The 19,352-nt window shown below is 41.3% G+C and overlaps 1 protein-coding gene across 2 annotated transcripts in view; it reads right to left on the reverse strand.

The window, feature by feature from the left end:
- Window positions 1-19,352, reverse strand: part of LOC135944869 (forkhead box protein O-like) — a 55,216-nt gene that overhangs the window by 6,008 nt on the left and 29,856 nt on the right. The window contains exons 2-5 of one of the 2 annotated variants that reach the window (XM_065492076.1): window positions 8,587-8,992; window positions 7,662-7,936; window positions 3,963-4,262; window positions 3,830-3,932 (exon numbers count right to left, since the gene is read on the reverse strand). In XM_065492076.1, coding sequence (XP_065348148.1) covers window positions 3,834-3,932; window positions 3,963-4,262; window positions 7,662-7,936; window positions 8,587-8,992 — 1,080 coding nt within the window. In that variant the 3' untranslated portion in view covers window positions 3,830-3,833. Of the gene's footprint in view, window positions 1-3,829; window positions 3,933-3,962; window positions 4,284-7,661; window positions 7,937-8,586; window positions 8,993-19,352 lie in introns of both variants that reach the window. The other variant, XM_065492075.1, reaches the window with a different exon arrangement.

The following is a 19,352-nucleotide window of genomic DNA, read 5'->3' on the forward strand; positions in this document are numbered from 1 at the left end:
CCACGCTTCTGCCTCCGTGAAAACGGGCACATTCTTCTTCGTAAATCTTCGGCCCCGGCTAGCAAGTAAGTTTGCCCATAATGGAATTACCCGCGCAGCAAGCACCGGAGCCTATGTATGTATATACGCTAAATGGATGCAGCCAAACCGACGCTGACGGGAAAAGGCAGTCGCGTTTACCCTGTGGCCCCAGATGGGGGATGAAATTCAAAATTCACTGCTGGCCGCTGGTGGATGCAGGTGCTATTTACCACGTAAATGTACACATTTTGGAAAAACGGTTCTATAATAAGAACAAAAATCAGAATCTTGAAAGCTTTCCTTTTTTGGCCAAAGAATAAATTCAAAATGTGCCTGATACAAAGTCTTGTGTACAATATGGAATTTGGAAATTTGAATTGATAGCCTCAATGAACGATTTTTACGCAGTTAATTATTTTTAATAAATTACAAATTAAAAGAAGGGCCAATGGAAAATTGACAGCATTTAACAATTTTTTTAATTGTATAACATTTCGATTCAATTCCTCGAGATCAACCAACCGACGAAACTCCTTGTTTGTAAAAATATGGTTTCCATAGCAGGGAGACAGTGTTCACCATTTGAAAATATGATTTTTCACTTAAGTTTTTTCTCATTTAGACTGCGAAAAAATTCCTTCTGCGTACCGAATTAATTATTTGCTCATCGAGCCAATGCGAGGCAAGGAGGAAGCCGGTGCATTTCAAGGCGAGTACCGCCATTAAGCCTTAATAAGAAGCGTGATTAGCACGAATCTCGTTCGCAGGCCAACTGCTTGACGAGCAATAATTAGGCATTCGCCGGGCCGGCGCTTTTAATTCTTTCGCGCGCGCGCGTGTTGCCCTTCGCAAGTCTCGATCCCACGTGTTTCGATTTTGAGTATGCAGCTCTAGAGAGTGCATTGTGCAGCCAGCCGAGCGGCCAAAATTAGTGGGCCAAGGCTGCGTGTTGACACTGCATCGGCTGCCGCTGCTGCACTGCAGCCAAAAAAAAGAGAAAATAATATCCTTATTAACAAAATGCAGCGCCAAGGATTGTGTGCGTTAATCGCGGGCGATGCCTCTTTGTATTAGTTAGTTTTGGGTTCGGAAACGATCGAGCATTCGCATTCGTGATGGGAAAAAATAGAAAATCGCGTGCGCTTCTCTCAGTCGCTTCAGCCCAGCGGGGATTCAAATGGTGAAACACACAATGCTTTTGCGTTTGGAAACGCATCTCCACGTGTGCTTGGAACTATTTCAGTTACATGGCCCAAATAGCTACTATCTAACAAAATGTGAATTACGAACTGAGGAAAGCTGGATTATAAATGATAATATGGGAGTTAAATTTTTTCCTTAAAAGCGGTAGATAAACAAAAATTTGTTTTGCAGAAAATCGGGACGTTGATGGATTTAAGAAATTCCTTTGTTTGAATACATGTAAGTTCTGGAACTAGACGAATAAAAAATTAAAAGTTAAATATTCAGACAGCCTAATTCGTCCAATTTCCACTGATTATTGGGGGACAGGAAATTAGCTTTTCCTTGAATTTGAAGAAACCCAACGTTAAAATTGATTTGCAAATCTTCAGCCGTGTAGAATTGAAGGTCATTCCAGACAGTAGTGTTATTGTCGGAATATTTGGTGACAAAACGCCTAATGCTGCGATAAGAAACGAGGAAAAGTGCGTGTCAAAAAGACTGCAAGGGTGTCAGCGGGCCGCGCTTAGCTTTTACAGCTCTTTTTGTGCGCGCACGCGGTGGCTGCGACACTCGTGCATAAATTAGTGTTCAGAGAGCGGCTGTCACTTCGGTAAGCGGCTTGGTTTTATTAATAAAAATACATAAAATATTCCGTGCGTGGCATGAGAATGCCGCGTGGCGACGGCGGAGGCTGACAAGTGGATAATGATGATGAGACGCGCGCTCTGCAGCCTCTTCCGCGACAATTAATCTTAACCGGCGGCGGCGGACACCCTTTTAGCGAGAGCAGAGCAATCGGGAAAAAGTTGTAAACACCCATTCAAATAGAAAATTATTATTTCACCCCGACGTCAAGTGTGAAGGAACACGAGAATAACATGATAGATTTTGATAATATGCGCCTGTGTGTGTGAGAGAAAAATTATTCAAGCCCGCGCCTCTTTTGATCTGGATGAGCGCGCGTCATCGTGTTTACAATTTTTCCAACACAATCACCGCAAATCAAAGAGAAAAGACAACACTTGATCTTCATTTCCAATTAAATTCAGCGACCAAGGTTGAAATGCAGAGGGTTCGTAAACTGGCGAATATTTTTATCATTGTTTTACAGCAAATAATTTATTATTTATATTTTCTGATAAAAATCCAGTCTGATGATCTTACAAAATAAAGTCGAAAGAAAATTTAACTACTAATATCACAGCTGATGTATGTTGTTGGGTTTGATTTTTTTAGAGTTTAATAATTCCATTTTTTAATTGGAAAATAAAATGCTTTAAAGTATAAAGATTTACAAAATAATATAAAAAATAATCATTTTAAGATCAGCACTTTTGGAAATAAAGACATCCATGGTAAATTTAAAGAACGGAAAAACACCATCTTTGAAGATTGAGATTTTTTGATTTTTCAAGAGCTGCTATTTCTTATATTTAAATTGAGCCTTGTAAAAAGACACGTAGGAACGGCAATGTTTCTTTATATAGTGGAGTTTGACTTTGTAACTCTGTGGTACCAGCTTGTCTGCGGCTCTAGATTTGCAATAAAATGACACGTGCAAAATAACTTTGCAGTCAGAAAAATACCACTTTGGTTAATAAAGCCAAAATGAAAATCACTGTTGAATTTCGCACACACATAGAAAACAACAAGCGGCGTCAAAGGCGAAGTGGCGTTCATGCCTCTGACACTCGAGCCGTTCGCGTTCTGCTGATTTTTCAAATTTGATAATTCGATTAGGCTGTCTGGCGGGCAGGAGGACGGGCGGGGGTGAATGCGCCGACGCACCCTGCATACATTTCGCGGAACCGCCTGTCAACCACATTACACCGCACATCAATTTGCATTGACATAAGACTAAATGCTTGGACGGATGGCGCGAAGAGAACAAGAGGGGGCGCGCGAACATGAATTTTAAGGAGTCTCGACCCCTTCTGAAAGCTTCCTTAGCGCAGATTTGATGTGAGGCGGCGGCTGAGATTGGATTAAAGACGAGAGAAGCGGTCAATGCATGGTTAATGAGCAACAAATTGTGTTCCTTCCTTCTAATGATGCGGTTCATTGAACTTCTAACGAGAGTTTAGGAATTGTCTTCACGGCTTTAAATAAATCATGTGTGTCTTGTTTAGTGGTAAAATCGTTGAGCCGTGAAAAAGGGTTGTTGAGTTATGAGTGGGCAAGAAATTGAAGAACTTTAAAATATCCGTCATTGCAATTAACTTTTTTATTTGAATTTTAATATTATTAATCTCCATTTATTGGACACCACCGGCGTACGATTTAATTAAAATTTTGTTTCTTTTATCAGGTAGCTTGGGATTATAGTAATTTTAGTTTGTAGTAAAATACACTGCCATGTTCTAAATGGCACCTGGTAAATATTCGATACTTTGCGATTTCCCATTGTTTTCCGCTTTGCTATACCTGCAAAGTGGTATTAACACCTTAATTTGAAGATTTGAAATTTGTTTAGTTGAGGAAAATATGTACATATTTTATTTGAATAATCAACCATTTTTTGTCTTTCTTATTCCCTAACTGAACGAAAAAGTTTTCCCTTTGCGCGAATTCAGTCTTGACGGAGGGTGTTTTAAAACAAAAGAAAATCTGCAAATGCACATACCTGTTCAGTGCACCCAGGAGTGTCCGCTGCTGACAGGGGGCTGATTGGGTTGGGCCTGCACGTCGAGCTGCTGGTGAACATGGTGGTGGTGGTGGTGGTGCATGGGGACATTGTGCACGGGGCTGTGGTGCACGGGGAAGCTGAACTCGACGCTGCCCTCCATTTTGATCTCGTGGTCGAGCACGTCCTCGACGCTTACCTGGAACCCGGTCGTGTCGATCTTGAGCCCGTCCAGCATGGTCTGGTCACTTGAGTTGAGCGCGCCCATCAGCTGGCTCATCATGTTACTCATCTGGCAATCGTTGTCGCCAGTGTCCATGTTGATAAAGTCGTTGGGCAGTAGGTGCTGCTGCTGCTGCTGCTGCTGCTGAACAGCTGCCTCCACGTGCGGCACCTCAGCCTGGGGCGGCACGTATGTGGCTGTCATCGTTGGCTGTAGACAATATGTACCCAACTTGAGAGATACAAAACCATATAATTTCATTAATCACGAGCTCTTTTTAACTCTGAAAAAAATTATAGAAATAAAATATAATTAAAAAAATGACCATCGCCGCATTTAATCTAAATTTGCATAAGCATTTTTGGAGCAATTTTCAATTTTTCGACTGTGTATGTATACCACTCGCAACATAAAGAACCTGATTATATGTATTTACTCCATGAATTTCACAACTATAGCGGAAACGAAGGCATGGATTTGCACCTGAGTTATTTAGTTTGCGAATAAAGAAGTGGCCAAAGTAAGCAATTTAGTTAGTTCAGTAAGCAAATTCAGATAGCTGCCTCTCACAGACAAATTTTTTTTCGCAATGCGCGCGTTTGAGAAAAATTTAGCGAATTACGTGTAAATACACATTCATGAAAGACAAACACCGCAGATTGGGCATTTTGCGCTCGTCTTTTCACTGAACTCCCTTGAGCCGGCCTATTTGCGATACACAGTACTACTCCACATATTTGTCAACTCCTTTTTGAAACGCGGAGCCGACGTGTTTGTTTATCGTTAGCCGGCCGAATTTGCGAAGAAAGCCTCGCGCAGGTCCACGACCGGCGTTTGATAAAAGGGGAGCAGGCCGACGACGTGCTCCCTGAGTCAAGAGTAATTTCTTATGATGTATCATTTTAACAAGCCTTTCCTCGTGCCTAGCAAAAACGAGTGAAGATCGACACGACGGAGTACCCTTGCAGGCGAGTGTATAAGGGTGGTCTAGACGCAAAAGATTGCCTGCTCTCGCTGACACTTTATCCGAGGTGACAACTTTGGGGGCGATAATTCCGCCTCCCGCTTTATTGAATATATATGTACTCGCTATACAGGCAGAGCCGCGTGTGGGTGCTCAGCACGTCGGAAAGAAAATTAGACGCAGTAACCACCATTTTTCCCGCTCACTGATTTCTAATTGTGGATATGGAATGGAAGCAAGACTCGTCAAACAAAAGGTAAAAATAAACACGCGCACTGTTTGCTTGCCTGTCAAATGTTTACAGCGAATGTTTGTATATAGGAATTTGGATTTTGTTGGTTGCTCGCCTATTAATTGTATGAAAAAATCAATCGCTGCTAGCAAGGAATAAATTTGCTTGCCATTCTTATGGTCGACCTTTTCCATTCAACAACTGATAAATTAATTAACACAATAATTGAAAATTCCATTTCATAAATCAAAGCAGAATAAAAGGAATCAATAAATCAACAACGATATCTAGGAAAGCTTTAACCTTTCACTGCAAAGTTAGCATCGATTGACACACTCAACACGCCACAGAACCAAACAAGGTGCGCATAATCGGATGTGAACTTTTTCACTAGTAGTTAAGATTTGATTTAGGTTTAACTAGGGTTTGAATCTGTTTGTTATTGCCAGCAGAGAAACTTTGCCCCATGTTTAGCGTCTATATCCTTAGAGGGATGTTGCATTATTTTCATAACAACGGCGTTATCCTAGTATAACCTTTTCTTTCCAGCATTATTATTAAAATTTTGTTTGCTATGTATTTCAATTTTGGAACTTTTATTCATTTCATTTGCTCACAATAAATTGATTTAAATTTAAATCAAACTCCCAAACAAGGAGAGTTTTAATGGATGTTTATGAGTTGTTAATTATTTGTAAAAAGATTCACCATAATCTGTCTTATAAAAAGCAATTTGCTCGTTGTTTTTTCCAAGCATTCAAACATTAAAAGGAATACCCTTACTGAATCAGCTACTAATAATCTGGAGGGGACAAAAATCGGCAGGCTACAAACAAACTTGGCTTTTAAATGTCCCAGCTCCTAACAAGCAGCTCACTCTCCTTTAATAATAATGAACTGCAGATGAGTTGTTGTGCAGAGCATCTATATGACTTTTTAATTTAATTGATTAATAGAGCGAGTGAAATTAGTTAAGTCAGCTGTTAATTTACACATTTTTTCGTGAGTAAGATATTCTGCAACACCAGTTTTCGATAATTGGAGAGCACACAAATAAACGAGAAGCGAATTCAGGTGGCTGTTGCCTCGGGCTCTAATCGAGCTCAGGCATCCAATTTAGCGTGTAGCCACTAATCGAGCAGCTCAACAATTTTCACCTTTCTCATCAGGTGCATATATGTGCGAGTTGGAGCGAGCGTGCGAGAGCGAACGAGCAAGGCCAGGTACGAAGTGCATTTCCTTGCCGTAAATTCGGGACAAGGTCGGCCCTCGAGTGCAGCTCGCTCCTAGCTCTGCGCTCTCTCTCTCTCTCTCTCTCTCTCTCTCTCTCACTCTATTACTTCGCCTAGGCAAAGGTGCATATGGCACGCTGTGTGTCGTGTGCCTTGTGCGAGTCGTGAAGCCGTCGCCAGATAAATCCCACCGCCACTGACCACCAAGGTGACCGGCCTCGAATTTCTTCATCGCAATCCTTCCTCGTTCTCCGCTATGCTTGATGCACCTTTGCCAACTTTTCTGCTGCCTGTGTTACGAGTTCTTTTTTCACTCCTCTCGGTGAAGGGCTTTTTGCGAAACACATAATCACACAGGCTTTGAAGAATTTAAAACCTGCAGGCTATTGAAATTCGGACTGCCACGCTCGGCTTTTTAAAATCGGAAAAAAATGTATATCCTTTAATCAAACTGTGAATAAACGGTTTTCTAATTTTTGGTCTAATTAACAATGGCTTTTAAAGGGCTTTTAAAAATCCTTTTTCTGAGTCATAAACCAACAGCATAAATTACTGATTCTAGGAAACTGTTGAGTTGGGGGAGAATGAATGTGTTAAAATCTTGGAAAACAGCTCATCTTAACAACATATTAAAAAGAAAGTCCCTCTTGGGTGAAAAATAGCGGGATTATTCCCTCATCCCTTAAAGTACAATTGGCCATATAAAGATTGCTTAACAACCAAGTGGCATTATTTAGTTGCTTTCAAAAGGGTGTCAAAGTGGCCGCTCAAAACAACACTTTTTGTTTGCGATTTTCACCTTCCAGATGGTAACACTAGAAAACAGCACAAGGGCTGCCGCCCCCTTTTAAATACAGCTTGTCGTCTTTCTTATTCTTTTGCGCCTTATTTTAATCCGCTTCATGCCATAAATAATTGCTGTTTGTGACACACAACAAAGGGCTGGAGAATTTTTGAGGATCCTGTTTTGAACTCAGTTGTTACTAGGCCATGTATGTGGGATGATGGTTTTCATTCGAATATAATTAAATAGATTATGACGTCGAACTATAGAAAAATAAATCTTGGCACAGATTACTTTAAAACATGTGACCCTGATTAACTGACGATTGAAATCATTTTTGTTTGGATTAAAAACTCCAAGAAACGAATTATTACAAAATCTAGTGCATGGAACTTACCTCTTTTTTTATGCTAAAATTGCTGCAGGTACAGAGTTGGTGACTGTTTATGAGGCACCCAGGGTAGTGTCTGTTGTAGTCGTAGGGCGGCGGTGGTTGATATGTTGGTTGCTGAATGTGCGGTTGCGGCATGAGTGGTTGCTGGATGAGCGATTGCTGTGCGAGCGGCTGCTGCGGTGGGCCCAAGTAAATGTCGCTCGACAGTTTCATCCCTTCAGCCAGGTTGCCCGCCAACTGTTCAGGGCCGTATCTGCCGTCGTATGGCACGACTTCACCTGAACAAACGTGCAAGGTTTGACCGATTTTTTTCTGAGAAGCTTCAAATTGTTTAAAATTGTTGTTGTTATTTGTCTAATAAATGGATAGGGAGACAATTTTACAAAACAATTATTAAAAATTAAAAATAATGCCTGAAAGACAGAGCAGTGTTTTTAATTTTCATGAACATCCGACTTTTTATTGCGAGATTTATAGCCATTTTTGACAAAATAGAGAACAAACTGTAGAGTTTTTGAAAGAACGGAACTTCAAAGCAGTCAAAATAATTCCCGTTTCTTACTTGCTTTAAGCAATAAATAGGACCACTTTTCCTGAACAGCAGTTAGTTGTGAAATACCTATGATAATAAAATCCATCCTTAAACAACTTCAATACAAAATTGAAACGATTTACACATGACACGATTAGTTTTTACAACCTGCTGGAAACCTGATGCGAATAAATTTCTCATTCGTAATCGATAAAAAATACCTTGATTTAATAATTATTAGATCAATCCAACAGTCAGTTGGGAAATATTTCTAGATGCTTCTGGCGAGTGAGGCAAGTTTTAGAGACGGAGCTATATTTTTGTAAATTCTACTTTATAAAAAGTTTGATTCAGGTAGAAATAGTAAAAAAGAGACGGAAAAGAAGAAAAACTCACCATTGTTCTGGGGGCTCCACGAAACCTGAGAGTCGGACTCGTGCGAGCGGATGGGCGAGAGGCGACCGCAGGAGGACGCGTTGGACGAGGCGCGCGGCCTCAGCTCAGCAGGGCTCAGGGCGAAAGGGAGTGTGATCGGCGATTCGGGAAATTGGTCAACCCCTTCGGAGACGCTCGAACTCGGGCTGGGGGTGGTGTCAAGGCCGTTGCGCAGCTGCTCCACCTTCTTCTTGACGCGGCCGCGGCGCTTCTCGAACTTGGAGGTCTCCATGGAAGTGGCCCTCCGGCGCGCATTCTTACCAGGCTTTGCGTCAGGGTTGATCACCCACCAGGACGACTTGCCCGTGCCTTCGTTTTGCAAGCGCATGAACTTGTTGTGCAGTGACAGATTATGTCTGATTGAGTTCTGCAACAGGGAAAGAAAATACGTGATTAGTATTTTGCCTCGATTGTTTTTAAGACATATTCTTCTAATAACTAAAAATAACTAAAATAGAGCTACAAGACAAATTCAAAGTTGGATTTCGGAACGTATACAAGCAGTATTTTAAATCCATGTCTCAAGCCGCCCCCCGCGAGAACCGCTTTCGGCAGGAGCACTTTTCATAAACGAGTTTGCAAACCCTGCATCAAAATAATCTCTGTTGTGCGAGAAATTCTTACGGTGCACTTTCGAAAGTGTTTGTAATAATCTATTGACTAATCACGGCACCTGTCCGCTCATTATTTTGGTTCGTGAGTTTAAGTAATCGGCTACTGTAATTTTTTACTATGTTCATCATGTTTTTTATGATCAATATTATTAGTAACCATCCTGATATTTTATATATTTTGTGATATCTAAGCCCACGCACAATTTTTAAATCTAACTTTGATTGGATGAGATCAAAAACAAACATTTTTGAACTTAGACAGTTTCTCCTCCGCAATCTGTGCTTTTGCAAACCGGTCGACAAAAACATAGATACTGAATGATACTAGCTTGATTAAATTGGAAAAATAAAACGAATCCATGGATGATTAGGTGTTTTCAAACTCGTGGAGGTCAGTATAAAGTTATCTCTGCACTATCTAGTCAGGAAATTGATACATAAACAGCAAACGAAGATACGATACGAGAAAATTACTTTAACGCGCTTCCCAACTAACCGAAAATTAAAAGCTCCCGATGTGTACTGCACAACAACAGCAGTTTTCCTCAAAACGATAATCAATGTAGAGTGACTTTGTTCGAATTGTAGCGCAAAAGGTCAGCCGAGCGCAGACAAGAGAGAGAGAGAGAGAGAGAGAGAGAGAGAGAGAGAGAGAGAGAGAGAGAGAGAGAGAGAGCCGGACAGATTAATGCGTACGCGAGGTGCTCGGGAATTCTGTCTGTGCACAGAATGCTTTCGGTGAAAAATTGATGCCCGCCCGCCCGCGTGACAAAGCCCGCCGCGAGCAGCGGCCGGCAAGTATAGTGTGTGTAATGCATTCAACCCCGCGTGCCCATATTATTATGCATGCATGCGAGCCTGACGACGAGAAAATGCTACAGCTTTATATACACTTATTAATGCGACCGCCTTTTCAAACGGCCCGCCTGACGTGATGTATGTTAATTAACATTTAAACATAATGACACACTCACTCTCTCACAAAAAGCCTCAAACTTTAGCCATGTATTACGCGCTTCAAGAGAAAAGAGCACATGGGTAGGGGCGGAGGCAGGCTTTTGATCAAATATTTATCCCGATTCTTGTCACAATCGGCCGATCGGTAGTATTTGATGGAAAAGGGATGAAATTAATTGAGGATAGGATTTTTTTAGTCCCATCAATTTGTTTTAGTTGGGTTTCAACCCGCAGAACGAGTTTTTCGGGTGGCAGGAGCAAGACACGTGATTCTTGTAGTGTTGAAAGTACTGAGGCCAGCTTATAATTTCCTAACCCTGACTAAATGTCAAAAAGAGACTTTCAGACACAAAAGCCAACAAGGTAAAAACTCCTCTATGCTGCATTATCACTGCGCATCTTTTACATGAGTTTCCGTCACCCCAAATGGCTCAGCAATGTAATTTTTCTTAAAAATCGACGTCTTTTAAGTAAGTTGCGTAAAATATTTGTAAATCAAGAATCAAGTGTCATTAACGTAATAATCGTAATTTATAATGGATTTTCTTCGATGAGTGGTTTATTAATAGTATACAGTGTTTCTCACTGACAGGGTCTGTATCCAGGTTTCTGGGGGTCAATTAGACCCGACGAATGCCTCTTTGCGACACCGCTCTAACTTAGAGGGCTGTATGTAACAACATGAAAGACTGTGCACAATGCTTGCCCTTCTACTAAGGCCGATGTTTTATATTCTCGCTATGGTATGAACAAAGCGCAGTTTAACCTAAAGTTGAAAAATAGCCGCTCAAACATTTTGGCTGCAAGCTGCAGAGCAAAATTTTTACATTGAAAGACAGAACCCCTTTAGCAAGAGCGGATTATCTCAGGTAGACGTGGCCTTGAAGTGGCATCTTGAAGGGTTCTAAGACAGCTTGTCAATTTTAAAATACGGTCGAATGCGCTTGGCTCTGGATGAAGAATGATGAGCAAAAATAAACCAGCCATTACATCTTTTGGTGACATTTTTGTTTGACCAAATTATTGATTTTTTTTCTTATTTCAAAACAAAATACAACAAATACACATTCATGTATTTAGATAAAATTTTCACAACTCACACTGTCAATCAATGCGGGTGGGAAAAAGTGAATTTTATCTTTTCAATGGGAAAATATTACTGTTCCATTAGGCTTAAACAATGTCATTTTTTGCTAAAACTGTTTTGGAACTAATGCGAAGTATCGGAAATATCATAATTCCGTCCAACAATTTTATTTCCAGCACGGTTCGCCACTGTTTTGCGCTCACAACTTTAGGATTGCTCTTTGGCATGAAGCGCTCGAGCGAGAAAATTAAGACGCGCTCAACTAATTTGTAATCAAAACTCGCAAACGTCCTGCGCGAGTGTCGAAATAAAGCAATATCCCTTACGACGCGTGTGTATATATACAAGCACAAATTTCCGTTTTATACTCTTCGGTGGTTTGCCTAATTCCGGCTGCCACGCGTCACTCGTGTGTGTACAATCTAGCTCATTACTCGGCGACAAATAAAAATAATAATACTCATTTTTAGTGCTATTACACGCTTGGACTGGTATATATATACGAGAGGCGGGTAACCTTGCCGAGGGCCTCACCATTACCAGATAATGAATGCGCCGCTTACACACGCTGCTCATCTATACCTGCCGGACATTCTCCTCCTCTGCCTTGCACAAGAATCGTAAATGTATATTATGCCGTAGTTAGGTGCGCGCGACAGAAATTTCCATCCGCATCATGTGACAAAAGTGGTTTTTCAAATTCGTTCCACCGTCACTTAGCCAACTTAGCGCGACGTAATGGTTTTGTAATTAATTATCAAACGCTATCAAGCTATCAAGCTACTGTCATTTTAAACGTAACTCAATAAAATAATAAACTATGAAACACTGACAAATCCCGTCGTGAGGGTGATTTAATAATTTTAGTCGATGCCATATAAAACATACATAAAACACTTTCGATTAGATCAAAGATTATTATATTATTGGCCTCTTTGTATTCATTTTCAGGCAGAAATTAGTGGGACATGGACAACAAAAAATGTTGCTGTTCATTATAGCTGTAAACTAATTAATTACAACTCTCTTAGTGCTTCCAAATGGAAATGTTCCGGGATGACCCTCAGCAATGCAACTTGTAAGGCTGTACACCTGACTCGTTGGTGTACGTTCCGTCGCGCGCGCGGGCTACCTAATAGCTAGTTATGTGATTGTTCATGTTGTCATTAATAGAATTCGATCTGACGCTGGCCGCATCTATGGTCTCGCCTCGCTCAATCGTGCGGTCTCACTTAACACACACGGGCGGGAATGAACCCACATCAATTGGCCCGCCGCGATTGTCCCCGATTGATTTACGACGGCAGTTTAAATGGAATTAATTGCCCCTCGCCTGCAACATAAATTAATCCAACAGGTCCATTTCCAAGAGTGCTGTACTTGCCGGCCGCCCTCGCTATTTTTTTTCGTTTCCATAGCTCAGGGAGGTAGCGGCAGCGAAGGAAGAGGTGAGTTGCACCGCACGTGTGCTTGTTCACACCTTAAGGGCGAGTTATTGACATGCTGGCAGAACTATTTATTTAGAAAAGGCATGGTGTTTTACATTAATTCGTTTTTTGTTCTTATCTATTTTTAACTGAGCATGCAGCTCTGTGGTTTGTTTTGCACTGCTGAAGAAGTCTGGGAGGGGGACGGAACGACACTGCAATCCAGTACGAGATAATTTTTCTCTTCAATTTTTCACTGAAGATTCCCAACTCTTGTCCATTTTCTGTTTTTACAAATAGCGCAGTGAAACAAAATTCAAGTTATCGACGATAGATCACAATTTAGGATTATTGGACTCTGCTACCCTTTCAACACAATAAGGGGAGTAAATCTCAGTGGTTTCTGCGTCTCTCATCAGCGCACAAAAGAACTCGGACTTTCTGCTTCGCTGCTCAAATCCTTTGAGATAAGGGGAAAGGAATTTACAAAAGCTACCTTGTTGCGGCGGAATTTCCAACCCCAAGAAGCTCTATCGGTTGAGCATTTTTCTCCACAAAGATAAATAATGGTCACTCACTTTCAGGTAAAAAAAATTTAGCTGCCGCGAGAGGCGTCCTCTCAAGGTGTCCGTCAAAAGAATACAAGAGCAGAGAGCATACTTTTTCATAGATATATATGCGATACAGAAGCATTTCAAACCATTTGTGTCGCGTTTCGACATTATTCTGCATTTTCTTGAAGAAGCTTTTTGCGGGATAGGTTTGGAAAGCGAACTTCTAAATGCCTGCTTTTGCTTCTGCTACTACTGCAAGGGTGTGTGTTTCGCTTTCTGGAAAAGCAGCCGTGTTTAATTAGCGACGCGCTAATTGGTAATTAGCTGCCGCGTTTGACCTTTTCACCGATGGGAATTTGCCGTGCTTTTTCCTGAAGCATTCAAATTGCCTCATTTTCTGTGAAAAAACGCTTGAGGGAAAAGCCAAAACTTTTGAAGCGCTTGTTTGATCGATCAGTTCTTCTTTGATAATTCGATTTTCTTAATTGACTTCGAGGTGCGTGGGTGTTACAAAAAATGTGGCAAATCATGATCGTCTTCTTACATTTTGGCCAATTTTACGCTTGGAAACTACTATCTCAGTAAACTTGTGTTTTTCATAACACCCTTCCTTAGCTCATATTTAAAAAGAGGAAACTTAGTTTAACTTTGCACTAAGTTTCATTCTCTCAGTGTGCTGTAGTTACGGGCTAAAATTACGCGTTTTGCGGCTTTATCAAACAAACTCTGGCTGAAATCGGAACGAGCTGGATGCCTTTCAATAAAACAATAATCAAGGCGAGTGACGCAATTTGAGTGAATAAAAAAATCAAGCGTCGTGAATGATGAATCGCTCGCTGCGCGGGCGATTCAAAAATGTCAACTAGGGTCAACTGAACGAGGCCGGATCAGTGTGTGTGATGCTGCTGCTGCAATATAATCAGAGGAGAAGCACTCCGCGGCGAGTGACGCTGCATAGGCATTACAAGCCGCGGCCAGACGGCAGATTTCAGCGGCCGTATTAATTTTTATTGCCTTCTCCCAGCTGACACAATTGGACCAATTAAGAGAGACGCAATGCTTGATTCGATTGAAGACCTTGCTCAATCCCGAGAATAATTAACACACTGTTGCACAGCGGCCAACGTCTCAAAAGCGGGGCTCAAGAGTCAATCGGCCCGTCTGTTTTTTATAGTCCATCATGAGGGCTGTAAATTGGTTCTTTGGTCAACAGGTGACCCCCGTGAGCACTGTGCATAAAATTCAGAAATTTACAATAGTTATGAAAATCGGGTTTAAAAATTGTTATTTAATCTTTATGATATAGATCGCATTACACGGCACGACAGAATCTGGTTGAAAAGGAATATGGCGGTATATTCTACCAAAACAGATTTGATTGCGCTGAAGCTACTTCCGGATTATCTGCTTAAGATTTCTGATTTGATTGGAAAGGGAATGGAAAAATCTCAAACATATCAAATCAAATCCTAATCCGTTCTATTTCGGCGCCAATAGTCTTGGCTGATATAAGTTTCGAAACGCTTTGTGTTTTAATTGGAAAAAATCTCATTTAATCTCAAATTTGAACCCCTTTTTACTTTTAACAAAGCTTGTGGTTATTTTTCATACAAATTGAGTCTCAGCTAAAATTTCAACAAATTTACGCCGATTACCAAAGCTGATTTTCACCATTTTCGCGTGACTCGTGCTACCAGCGTGCTACATTTTGTTAATTTTTCCGTGCTGCGTAATAAAGAAGGGCCAGGATGTGGTATGCGCATGCAACCTGCAGGAGCTGTGTGTAAAAAGAGTGAACTTACCCCAGGGACGACGAATGAGACAGCACGCAGCACTTTAATTTTAATGAAATGGGCCTCGCCTGACAGTGAGAAGAGCAACTTGTGAGCGGAGTACGGGGTTGAGTCGGATAGACAGAAAATAAAGGCTCTTGCCTAATAAGCCGCACAACTCGTCGACACCGCTTTGAGCAATTGTCATCAATTTGTGAAAACGTTTCAATTCTAATAAAAGAGTCAATATTTTTTATGTAAAACGAAGTGTGACTCCAGCAGTGCGAGAAATATTATTTCTCTACAGGGACGAGATAACATTTTGAGCTCTTTTGAGACTTTCTTGGCATGCTATCACGCCAGTTTCATATGGGAATTATTATCGAGGCTAAGGACTCGGGAGATAGCGCTTCTCGACTTGTTACAGAGTCGTTGTGTAAGTGCTCAAAGGGAAAATCGTGCGGCGGACGCGTTCTCGGAATCGATTACACTTTTGACGCGTGATCATTTGATCCACGGCGACAACCCTGCGTCCACGCATTTATTCCGACCCAACAGTTAAATGGGTGAATACGAGAAACTAAATGTTTAAGTGGATTGGCATTGTCCGATTAACAGTTTAACCCTTTTCCTTAAAATTTAGTTCGAGGTGAGCTGTCTTTTTTTAAGTATTAACACAGAGCGAAATTAAAGTCATGCTTTTAAATTGTCTTGTTTGATATATAATTTTCATTCTCCACAGAATTAATTTATTGCCATAGTGATCAATGCACAGCAATTACGTCAGTAAATGACAAAATTACATGCACTTTCAAAAGGCAAGTGGAAAAATCCAGAAGTAAAAATTACGCCACGCGAGAGATGTCGGCTGGATTTATTGACAACGCACTGAATTAATTATAGCTTCTTTTGCACTCCACTCGCGATGCGGCGCCGCTTGCAGATATTGCGATTATTTACACTCGCCGCGCTTCATACATACACTCATACACACAAATAGGTGCACGCGTATCTGCGTATCAGCGCCGAAGATAAAAGCAAAAATGCTGCTCACCTACATTCAATCGACACCTCGCATATACCTGTACACATCTGCACGGCTCCCGCACTGATGGCAAATATTATATCATAGCCGTGTGTGCATTATCTGTCTTCTTTTGCAATTAAAATAAATTTAGCAACATTGCTGGATGCGATGCATAATAGATAGCGGTGTGAGTGAGAGAGTGTATGTTATGTAGTGTAATAAAGCAGCGCGGATCGAGTGAGTTCTCGGGATGCTCTCGGACCCGTTGTATTGTCTCGCATGCCAAACGCGGTATGTTGCTTTTTATGTGGAGGAGTCGGCTGAGATAACAATACTCATACAACACACACAATGAAACTAGCTGGCTACTTGGCTAGTTCATGGATCTACGCGGCAGGGGTAAATACAGCGGTGATTTCCTGCAACTTTGCGCTCAGGCACAGTGTTTGAAAGGCTTGAAAGGTGTTTTTTCAATAAAAGAAACCGTTTTAACATTTGAAAATTACCTCTCGGTCAGGGACAGAGGCTGATCGGGAATTTATGGAATTCCGACCGACTGGTCGAAAAGAAAGGGCTGAATCAATTAAGGGATGATTTAGGTATGCAGCCTCCACGCCGACCGGAGCTGGCGGGGGTGGGGTGGGGTGAGAGACTGCGTGCCGGTTGTTATGAAAATTGCAAAAAGCGCGGCGCAGGGATTTGGATTGGCGCCATCTAGACGAAAACTGCGAGAGATTAATGGATCATTTTTCACCCCCGCCCCCAGGCCCAACCACCCACCCTTTCGTATAGCTAGTAGTGTGTGTGCGTGTATGGCAGTGTAGCAGGAGAAAGAGAAGCTCTCTCGTTGCTAGCACACCAAAATCATCCCTCTTTTATTACGGCACAGTTTTTTCCCCTCATGCGAGAGAACGTCCTGTTCTGAAGAGATTTCTTCCGCGATAAAGGGATGAATTTTGCATAATTTGTGAGAAAGAAATACATTTCCAAGAAGACAAAAGAGTAAAGGAAATTTTAAGGTTAAAATTGATTGATTTTTCATGAGGCTGTTCAAAATAAGAGATTCAGGTTGCGTAACCAAATGTTATTTACTAGTTCAAATTAATTTTGTAAGAGGATTGGAAACAGTGCGTTCCAAAATATCTCACCGGAGCTTGTGCCATAATGAGTCAATACGGATTCAATGTACATAAAAGAATATCCTGGTGGGTTTAAAACGTGGCAAAGCATGCAATAGATTTTCCAAAATTTCTGGAAATAGGACATTTTGAAAGCCATCCATCAAAGGAAAATTATCAGAGTGTTCTTCCTCTTGCGTCAAAGAAAAGGTTTCCTTTTGTGCCCGTTTTATTTTTCCTCCGCCACCGCGCGTTTGCATACAATGAGGGGTGCTCCAGCGCGCAGCGTGCTTCCTCGCGCGGTGGCACACGCGCTCTTAAAAACACACACATACCCATACCCGCAGAAGAATACTGCAGCCAGAAGAGAGAGAGAGAAAGCATGGCTGGTAGAAAGCGAAAAGAGAGAGACGAGTAGTTGATTTCTTAAGATGACGCATCAAATCATTAATCAAAAGCGGCGAAGAATCTCGTGAATAAAGTAATGTTGTGGCTGCCGCTTTTTTGCCCGCCGCGTTTTCGCCTCCCGACGTGAGTGTTGGCGGGACACCCTCTTTGCCCTCGAAATAAAGCCTTTGATTGAAATACAGGAAAAATCAACCGCAACCCAATGGAGTGAAAAGGGTGGTAAAGATGATCCGCTGGGTTTCCCAAATTCATGGAAGAGTTCAGCATTCTAATTATATGGAAATTTGGCGATCGAAATGAATGAGAAATGTGTATTTGTGAGTGTGTATTTATTTATTTAAATATTAGTGAGCCTGGTCGACACCAACTGGTACATAAAATGTGTGTAAAAGCGACAAAAATAAAACGGAATATGAACATTAATTTACTCAAATACGAATATCAACAAAAAATTAACTTTTTAATGATTCTGCAGACACATTTCTCCAAAATTTAACAGAAACCATTTCCCAATTGATCGAGTAACACGTTGAAATTTAAATTAACCATGCAGGCCTGCTTCTTGGATCTTTAAATTTCTTTACCAAATTATGCGTAAGTTAATTTGCTGGGGCAGCTGCGATTTTTAATAGCCTCTGACAAAGGGTTGAATTATTTTTTTATTAATTGTGAAGCGGTTTTTACTTTTGCAACACTCGAACATATGTGTTGCATTGCGAGAAGTTACTGACACAGCGAATAAGTTCTTCAAATTGCTGCTTGCCAAAAGTTTCACTTGTTAAACGTTAATTTTTAAAATTCAAAGTACACAACTCCACCCAACTTTGAAGGATTTGAACAGTTTCCCAGACGAATAATATGGATAGGCTCAAGATGAAACAAAGTCCTCACATTATCTACAAGCAACCCGAAAAGAGCAGGGAGGGCATACTAGACGAATGAATTTCTAGAGTTTGAACTTATCAAAAATATTAGGAAAAAGCAAGTTCGCTATAGATTGAAAGCAATGTTCTAGTTTTTTTCCTAAATTTTAAAGAAGATGAAATTAGAATATGAACCCATGAACATATTTCAAAGGTTTTTGCTGAAAAATATACTCAAGGGCACATAATGTTCCGAGTATTCAACCCTTTTTGAGACAGATATAAATTGAAGCGTCTCGATTTTGGCACTTTGGCGGCAACCCGCGCGCTTCTGCCGAAATTGATTTGATTCATAGTCTTGCGGCAGGCCCTCGGCGTCTTTTCGATGCATCATCATCTCATCTGCGGGAAATTTCGCAGTCCCGCCGCCGAGACGGAGGGAGGAAGCAGAGAAAGAGGAAAAGAAAAACGCGCTCTTCCTTACTACCAGCGCGTGTGAGACGTTTTGTTTACGAACGCGGGCCACGTGGCGCGATACACGCACACAACGTTAATTTGTAAACAAGCCGGGGGGATGATGTTGTATTTTGACTGTGTGTTGTGCCTGTCTGCTGCGCGGCGGTTCACAATGCTTCTAGAAGTGGTGCTTGCGGATTCCCCTCGTCGCGCGTTAGGGGATGTGTTTTTTATTAGGGCGATTTGCGCCTCCGCCGTTCATTCATCGCTTGTTTGCCGTTGTTATGACGGTCTTTCGTAAAAAACTGCCGCGAAACAAAAGATCTGGATGACTGTGGTTTTTCAATGATAAATTAATTTGCAAAAAACTTTCCACTCGAGCCAATTTGAATTTTTCGTTCGCTACGCTCTCCATTTTTCAGTTAACCAAAGCGTCTCGCTTGC

Source organism: Cloeon dipterum, chromosome X (assembly GCF_949628265.1).
Source record: "Cloeon dipterum chromosome X, ieCloDipt1.1, whole genome shotgun sequence".
Taxonomy (NCBI): Eukaryota; Metazoa; Arthropoda; class Insecta; order Ephemeroptera; family Baetidae; genus Cloeon; species Cloeon dipterum.